Here is a 9,307-nt window from a genome sequence, read left to right as displayed (position 1 = left end):
CGGTTCTCTTCCACCTGCAGGCCATTTCACCAGCTTAGAATGGCAGTTCTTGGTTGAATTTGCTCCTGTCTTGAATAGGAGTGAGATTGGAGAGTGAGAATTGCTTGGGGGTGGGGGCGCGTTGTAAGGGTCCTAGAGAGATTGGCAGTAGTGAGAGGGAGAAGTCACGGTGACGAAAGCAAGGAGGGAGGTGCCTGACTTCTCCTGCCTAGTCCCGCTGGGGTTGGCTGGTTTGCACAGAACACTGCCCCGAAGGACTGGTGGGAGTCAGGAACCATTGGCTGCTGGCATCCTGGAAGACGGGGGACAGCTGCTCGGGCTCATCCCTGAAGACCTCCACAGGACTGTCAGCTTCAGTGACCAAGGGCTCTGCCTTCATATCCGGGCTCAGCCAACCGGAAGTGGCCAAGAAGAGGCAGATAGCCAGCAGGATGCCAGCTGCCCCACACAGCGTCGCTCCCGCCACTCGGCAGGTGATCAGGGCTTGGTTGTAGTCAGCTACTGGATCATCCATCGGTGAGAACTTACTATCATTGACAAGCTCTAGTTTGGGGGGCACGGCATAGCCAGTGGTCAGGGCTGCCACACCCAGCAGGAGAAGCAGGGATGCCACGGATACGGTGATCTGAGGAAAGGCAGACAGAACAGCAAGCATCCAGGCTCAGCTACAGTCCAGGGTCTCAGGATCATGAGATGGGCACAGAACACCCCTGTGGGACTACACAGTGCGGGGCAGCAGAGTCCAGGGCTTTGCACACAGAAGGTGGAAGCGCTCTACCATTGAGCTACACTGTCAGCCCCTTTTGAATTTTAGTTTGAGAGCAGTCCATGCTAAGTTACCCAGGATAGCCTGGAGCTTCCCTCCTGAGGTCTGGAATTACATGTGTGTCTCACCACACCCACCCTTGCCATGGTTTCCACAGCCAAGCTTGAGTCCTGTCCATTGCTATCTGGGTCCCGTTTGTTATTATTATTTGAGTGTGTATGTGTGTGTTGGTGTACAATGGTGCGTGTAGCAGTAAAGGGGTCAACCTCTGGTGTTTCTCAGGAGCTTTTTTTTTTTTTTTTTAATCAGAGTCTCTTGCCAGGACCTGGAACTGGTTAATTAGGGTAGGCTGGTTGGCCAGGAAGCCTCAGAGGTCCTCCTGTCTCTATCTCTCCAGCAATAGAATTAGAAATACTTTTAAACTTATTTAATTATATTTATTTAAAAGACATGGTCTCTCTCTATAGTTCTGGTTGGCTCAGAACTTGCTATATAGTCGAGGCTGAGCTCAAACTCACAAAGTTCTGCCTGTGTCTTAAATGCTGGGATTAAGGGCATGCACCACCATACCCAGCTCCACCTGGTGTTTTTATGTGGGCACTGGGGGTTGAACTCATGTCCTCATGTTTGCAGGGTGAGCACTTTACTGACTGAGCCGTCTCCACAGCTCGATTTGGCACTCCTATTTGGTTACCACCTTGCTCCACGAGCCTTTCCACTTTCTGTGTCTTTGCTAGGATGACACTCATGTGTCCTCAAGTCTCATCTGGACCCATTCATCCGCTGAGGTCCCTTTCAGGACACTTCCAGCGTGGGCAGGGGTCTTTCAACTAGTCCTTTGGCGCACCCACCTCCAAACACACGAGGACATGGGTTTTTGTTTCCTAGGTGAGTGATGTCTGCCTGATTTACTGGACTGAGACCTGTGACAGCAAAGACTGGACATGTTTGGACTCACCAGGTGTCTTGTGCTCAGCACAGTATTAAGTACTAGTTAAACTAAATGGACCATACATAAGAGTTCTTAAGCAGGAAGGTGAGACAATGGCTCAGTTGTTAAGTGCCTTCCATGTAAACACAAGTACCTGAGTTTCAAATCCCAGCACCCATATAAAAAAACCCAGGCTTGCTACACAGAGAAACCCTGTCTCAAAAAACAAAAACAAAAACAAAAACAAAAAAAAACAAAAATAAAAATAAAAAGCAAACCAACAAAAAACAGGGCTGGAGAGATGGCTCAGAGGTTAAGAGCACTGGCTGCTCTTCCAAAGGTCTTCAGTTCAATTCCCAGCAACCACATGATGACTCACAACCGTCTATAATGAGATCTGGTGCCCTCTTCTGGTATGCAGGTGTACATGAAGACAGAACACTGTATACATAATAAATAAATAAATTTTAGAAAAAGAAAAAGAAAAAACAAAACCAAAACAAACCACCACAGGCTTGGAGTGGGGCATGGGAGAGCATGCATGCAATCCCAGAGGCTAGCTGCTGGCTGTGAGTTGAAACCCTGTCTTAAGAGGGGGGGGAAAGCCGGGCATGGTGGCATATTCTTTCATCCCAGCACTCGGGAGGCAGCGGCAGGTGGATCTCTGTGAGTTCAAGGCCAGTGTGGTCTACAGAGTGAGTTCCAAGACAGCCAAGGCTATACAGAGAAACCCTGTCTCAAAAACAGTAAATAAATAAATAAATAATAAAGACTTCCTAAATCCTGTGTCTTCAAGAACCAGTGAGTGATAAGGGCTGAAGAGATGGCTCAGAGGTTAAGAGCACTGACTGTTCTTCCAGAGGTCCTGAGTTCAATTCCCAGCAACCACATTGTGGCTCACAACCATCTATAATGAGATCTGGTGCTCTCTTCTGGGGTGCAAGCATACATGCAGGCAGAGCACTGTATACATAATAAATACATAAAAATTTTAAAAAGAGCCAATAAGATGTTAGCTAGGTCTGGTGACACTTGTCATCAGGAGACTGAGGCAGGAAGATGGCCAGTGTAAGGCCAACCTGGATTACAGAGTGAATTCAAGGCCAGTGTAGGCAAATGAGTGGGGCCCTGCCTAAAAATAGAAAATTAAAAAAGGGCTCATGTTGGAAGTTTGTACAGGATTCTTAAGTGCAATCCCTCATAACATACACACATACATACACTCTCTCTCCACCTTCTCCTTATACACATGTATTTTTTTTTCCCGAGACAGGGTTTCTCTGTGTAGCCTTGGCGCTGTCCTGGACTCGCTTTGTGGACCAGGCTGGCCTCAAACACACAGCAATCCGCCTGCCTCTGCCTCCCGAGTGCTGGGATTAAAGGTGTGCGCCACCACGGCCAGCTACACATGTATTTCTGCCTCTACTAAGTTCTGCCTAAATATTTAGATCAAGAAGTCTTCTCTGATTGTCCCCGGTACGGGTTTCCTCGGCATATGTGACCTGACCTGTGCAGGCTGGCCCCTCCACACCTGGAGCCACCTTTAGAGGGAAGTCCTTTGAAAGCAAACAAGGGACCCTTCGCTTCAGTTTCCCTACAGTAGTGAGTGAATAAGCATACCCACCGAAAGGACCGATGACTCATACCCTGGGCTGCTCTGAGCATCACTTGTCTGTTTCTCACATCTCTCTGCTGCCTGCCTATGGTACCCCACAGTGGGAAACCACAGTAAGATGTAGGTGAGATGAGCTCCACATCCTGCCGCTGTGTCTCCCCTCCAAAGCCATAGTAATTAGCACAAAGCTGGCAAGTGGCCCAAACTAAGTTAGACTTCTAGGAACAAAAGTACTTTCTTCCTTTCTTTTTTCTTTTCTTTTCTTTTTTTTTTTTTTAGTTATTTCATTCACTCATTTATTAACTTATTAACTGATCTATATATTTCAAGACAGTTGCCCAGCTGACCTATAAAACATTATTTCTATTTCAGGCTGACCTTTCTTTCTTTCTTTCTTTCTTTCTTTCTTTCTTTCTTTTGGTTTTTCAAAACAGGGTTTCTCTGTGTAGCCTTGGCTGTCCTGGACTTGCTTTGTAGACCAGGCTGGCCTTGAACTCACAAAGATCTGCCTGCCTCTGCCTCCCTGAGTGCTGGAATTACAGATGGGCACCACAACATCTGGCTGTTGCTTTTATTTATTTTTTCTGGCGGGAGTGGGAGGGGGAATCAAAGTTGTGTAACCCTTCACTCAGCTTATGCAGCACTGAGGATCAAACTAGGGCTTCATTGATGATCTGTGTCACCGAGGCTGGGAACACGCAAGAAAGTAGAAAGAAAGAGTAAACTGACTCTGTAAATTTGTCCTCTGACCTCCACAGGTACACTTGCAGTTACACACAAATGCAATTTTTTTTATGTATTTATTTCATGTGTATGAGTGTTTTGCTTGAATTTATGACTGCACCACATGCATGCCTAGTGCCTGTGGAGAGCAAGAGGGCCTTGGATTCCACACAACGGGGAGTTATAGGTGGCTGTGAGCCACCACGTGGGTGCTGGGACTCGAACCTAGGTCTTCTGCAAGGACAGCCAGTGATCTTAACTGCTGAGCCATCTCTTCAGCCCCTGATAATGATGGTTTAATTTTTTAAAAAGGCCCACGAGTCAGTCGAGTAACAGGCATTTGAGGAGCACTACAGAAGAGCAAGAGGGTTGTGTGGACTGACAACATGGCGCACTTGAAGACTAAGGAAAAGCAGGTAAACTTCTCAGCCCTTGGCTGGACCTAAGCTCTGGTCTCTTCTAGAAAAAAATAAACTTTGTTGTTGAAACCTATTTACATTATATGTTGGTCACTTGAATGTGTGACCCCCCCGCCAACTGCCCTGTCTTCTCTCCTCTATCCATGCCCTAGTCCTCAGTCCAGTCCCAACTTCTCCCCCAAATCACAGGAGTCATCCCTTTGGCCTTACCTTCCAACACAAGGAGGGGCAGGGTCGGTGGGGACACTGGATTAGGGGTCCTGGGTTCTCGCCGAGAATTACACAGTCATTGTAGAAGAGATTAGAATAGGAGTCGACCCCATACCATGTACTTTCCTCTACACTGGTGCCACGGCTACAGCCACACGAGCGACTGCTGCTCATCATGGATCCCTGTGGGCACAAGGTACGGCGACAGAGAGGGATCAGGAGGATTTGCCCTTGTAGCCTTTCACCGTGACTCCTCAACGGCACTGAATACCTGACCCTCGCAGCCCACCTGGCCTTCAGCATGCCCTGTCTGTTCCTGGGTCCTTCAGCATCATACCTGGCAGCCGTCTTTCCATCTGTGTGTTTTCTCTGCAGACCATCCAGCACCTGGAAAGTGGCTTTGGAACCACACTGTTGGACTGAGTCCCAAACACACAACTTCTTTGATGTGACTTTAGACAAATGTACCGACCTCTCAGGCCTCCCTTGGCCACAAAATAGGCTAATGGTGGCTGCATTCCTGGGGCTCTTTGATTGCTATGGTGCTGTCTTCTTAATTTTACTTTTGTTGTTGTTGACGGCCACAGTGGGTTTTTCAAGACAGGGTTTCTCTGTGTAGCCTTGGCTGTCCTGGACTCGCTTTGTAGACCAGGCTGGCCTCGAACTCACAGAGATCCACCTGTCTCTGCCTCCCAGAGTGCTGGGATTATAGGGCACTGCGCTTGGTAAAATTTATTTATTATTTGTGTGGTGTGTACGGATGTGTCTGTGAACATATGCGGAAGTTTGAGCAAGTCTTGTGGGAATCAGTTCTCTCCCTTTATCAAGTAAATCTTTCTGGGGATCGAACTCTGCTCATCAGTTTGGCTGCAGCTTGTCTTTACCCATGAGCCATCTGGACAACCCTCATTACTATGGTTTTGTTGTTATTTTCTTCCTCAACTTTTGGGGCTCCCATGTCTAGAGTGAGAGATCCTCATATTCTCAAAGCTTAAGTCCCTTCCAGGACCCTTTCTGTGGGTGTTGTTCATAGATGGGACTCATCCAGTTGTGTGGGAGTCCTCGAGCTGCATGGTCCTAAAAGCCTAGGGATGATTTTGAGTTCACGGAAAGTAAAACTCGAGGACCCTCAGAATTAAGGGCTCGTGGTCCTTTTAACTACTAGATTCCCAGGGAAGACCATGTAGGAACCCGCAAAAGGAGACTTTGAGACCTTGGGGATGGGAAGGGCCTGAGTCCATCAAGGTGCCGAGGAAGATGGGGCTCTTTCTGCTGTCTCTTTCCCACCCCCTCAACTCCATGTGCAGCTTCGAGCAAAATAAAACAGGTGTTCTTATTCTGAAGGGTGAGGTGGGCCTAGGATCCTTCTCACCTTCAATCAGGATGATCCCAGGATCCTTGTATAGACACACACACAGACATACACACAGACACACACACACACACACACACAGACACAAAAACGGACACACAGACACACACACAGATATACACAGACACACACACAAACATACACAGACATACACACAGACACACACACAGACACACTCACACACACCGAAGAGGCACACATGTGCATAGGAGTGCTGACCGGACAGCAGCTTTCCGCTCTTTCCACAATTCAAGGGAAGGAAGAAAATTAATGGAGGAATTAAAAAAAAAAAAAAAAAAAAAAAAAAGCAAACCCAGAGAATGATAAATGGTAGCGGCCAAGGCATAGCGTGACAACGGGACTGCAGGGACTCGTGAGAAGGTGGGGACAGAGATGTGGCCAGAACAGAGACCACAGGGTATGAGGCTGGGGGCGCAGGTAAGGAAGATGAAGGCGAGCTGGGGGTTGTAGGAGACTCCATAAGCAGAGGGTAAAGTAGAGGCCCGGAAAGGCGGGGAGGGACATGGGGACAATGGGCCAGTCAGTCCTCTCCTGTAATACACGCTCGCTCGCTCTGCCTCCGAATGCAAAGGATTGGCTTATCCTGCTGATGCTGGGGAAAGAAGGTGACCTTGACTGTGCCTCCCCTCAGCTCGGCCCCTCCTCCTCCCATCTTAGGGTGGTCTGAAGTAGGTCTGAGGGTGGGGGTTGGGGAGAGCGACAGGATACTGAGGAGCCCGGGGGTTGCCATGGAAACATCCAGGAGTGTGTTTCTAACCTGCTAAGGGAGAGATGAGAAGCGAGCTGGAAAAGAAAGAGGCTGCGTGGTGGGGGAAAGGAGACTGCAATGGCAGGGCCCCGTGGGCCGGAGGAAGCACAGAATCCCTCCTTAGGCCTGCCCATTCTAGTGCCTCAGGAAGGAAAGCCGTCCTTGCATGGTATCTAAAGTAATCAGGAACACTAGCCCTGCTCTCTAACCTGATCATCTCTGGGAGCGAAATAAACTGCGTACTTTCCCAGAAGGGAAACTGAGGCACAGCGGAATGAGAACGGGTCCTTAGAGAGGGGCGGGTGAACTCATCCTTTGAAGCCTCTGCGCAGTCTAGCAACCCTGGGGTGTCGAGGCCCAGAGTGCTAAGGAGTCCTTTTATCACCTTCCCTTCCCCAAGCCAGAGCCCAGGGAGCAGATGTCCCACCTCTGGCCTGACACAATCATACTGGGGGTGCAGGAGGAATGGCGGGGGGGAGGGCTGCTAGGAGCAGGGAAACCAGCCGGGCAGGAGTCGGGCCCCATGGAGCAGGGACAGAGCTCACCTCTGGGCCTGCGTCTCCGGAGCCAGCAGATGCTGTCGGAGCTGGAGCAAGAGCAAAGCGAGTTCGCTTCGCGCCTGCGCCGCAACCCTAGGCGCGGGTGGAGTGGGATGGGAGGGAGTGATAGTGGGGAGGGGGGAGGGGGGCCCTTCGACCCCAGAGGCTGGCTCTGCAGACTGTCGTTCTAAGCAGGTCCCCAATCTTTGTCCCTACCTGAGTTCCCCTCTCTCCTTCCATCTCCTTGGGCATCTTTAAAGTGCTCAAACTGCTCAACCACCTACCCATCATTCCTCGGGCCTGATTCTCTCTCGCAGGAGACCAGTCTTCCCCTTCACTGTATCTTTAGACCCTCCTCTGGGTCTCCATCCCCCGCCCCGCCCAAGTTCTCCCAACACATACAGAAAGCCAACACCTGGGCCCAAGGATGTAACTTTCAGGAAGCAAAGCACGCGAAGAGTACACAAACTTGGGTTCTATCCTAGCATTCCAGAGGTAGAGGCAGGAGGATCGGAAGCTCAAGGTCATCCTTAGTTATATAAACCTCGCTCAAATTCAGGTTGGGTTACTTGAGACTCTATCTAAACAACAACAACAACAACAACAACAACAACAACAACAACAACAAAGGCTACTACATCTCATGGCAGCCTGCAGGTGCATTTCAACAGTGAAGGCTGAGGCAGGAGAATCTGCAACCTGGGTTACACAGCAAAACCCTGTTTCTTTTCTTTTCTTTTTAAGATTTTAAAATTTATTATTTGAACAGTATTCTGCCCATGTGTATGCTGCAGACCAGAAGAGGATACCAAATCTCACTATAGGTGGTTGTGAGCCACCATGTGGCTGCTGGGATTTGAACTCAGGCCCTTTGGAAGAACAGACACTGTTTCTTTTTTTTTTTTTTTTTTTTTTTGGTTTTTTCGAGACAGGGTTTCTCTGTGTAGCCTTGGCTATCCTGGACTCACTTTGTAGACCAGGCTGGCCTCGAACTCACAGCGATCCTCCTGCCTCTGCCTCCCGAGTGCTGGGATTAAAGGCATGCGCCACCACTCCCGGCCCAGACACTGTTTCTAAACAAGGAAAGCTGTGGATCCTGAGATCCTCTCTGCAAGGCCTTGGCCTCAGCAGCTGTGTCATCGAGTGCCAACTCTCGCTAACACCTCTGGGGGAAGTCCTTCCTGCCACCATGAGGTCCCTCTCGCTCTCAGAGCCCAGCATGCCTGTCCTTTCCTCATGTCTTTTCTTCTTCGAGTCTCCACCCCAGCCTAAGACTTAGTTGCCATGGCCTTGAGATGAGACTTGGGTTGGGGAGCAGGAGGCCCCTGGAGTACACCTTCCATACTTAACTACCTCGGGGTCCATGCCTGGTGGACAGTGTTTGTCAGTGACATCCCCTCAGGGGGTCAGCCCTCACCAGCTTCATGGCTCATCATATGCGAAGGCATTCATTGAGTGGTCCTGAGAGAGTCATAGTATTTCTCTGAGCCTCCTCACATACCTGGTGTTAAAATGCCTTTCTATTTTCAGCATCTGTGGTGGTTTGAATAAGAAAGGCCACCACAGGGTCCTATATTTGAATGTTTAGTCATCAGAGAGTAGCACTATTTGAAAAGTATTAGAGCCGGGCGGTGGTGGTACACAGCTTTAATCCCAGCACTCGGGAGGCAGAGGCAGGTGGATCACTGTGAGTTCGAAGCCAGCCTGGTCTACAGAGTGAGTCCAGGACAGCCAGGGCTACACAGAGAAACTTTGTCTCGGGGGGGGGGGGGGGGGGGAAGAAAAGAAAAGTATTAGAAAGATTAGGAGATGTGGCCTTGGAATAGCTGTGGGCTTTTGGCGGCAAGTGTGTCATTGTGGGTAGGCTTTAAGGCTTTCTTTGTCTTCTTCTTCTCCTTCTTCTTCTTCTTCTTCTTCTTCTTCTTCTTCTTCTTCTTCTTGTCTTCCTCCTCCTCCTCCTTCT

The 9,307-nt window shown here is 49.4% G+C and overlaps 1 protein-coding gene across 1 annotated transcript; it reads right to left on the bottom strand.

Annotated features, from left to right (window-relative positions):
* Positions 1 to 208: 208 nt before the first annotated feature.
* Positions 209 to 7,458, bottom strand: Nrsn2 (neurensin 2). Its single transcript, XM_051143519.1, has 3 exons — positions 7,351 to 7,458; positions 4,665 to 4,847; positions 209 to 625 (listed from the first exon to the last, which is right to left on the bottom strand). The coding sequence occupies exons 2-3, from the start codon at positions 4,839 to 4,841 to the stop codon at positions 209 to 211; spliced, it is 594 nt and encodes a 197-aa protein (XP_050999476.1). The 5' UTR covers positions 4,842 to 4,847; positions 7,351 to 7,458.
* Positions 7,459 to 9,307: the final 1,849 nt, after the last annotated feature.

Source organism: Acomys russatus, chromosome 4 (genome assembly GCF_903995435.1).
Source record: "Acomys russatus chromosome 4, mAcoRus1.1, whole genome shotgun sequence".
NCBI lineage: Eukaryota > Metazoa > Chordata > Mammalia > Rodentia > Muridae > Acomys > Acomys russatus.
The sequence above is the reverse complement of the archived record's forward strand: the minus strand, read 5'-3'. Positions and strand labels throughout refer to the sequence as shown.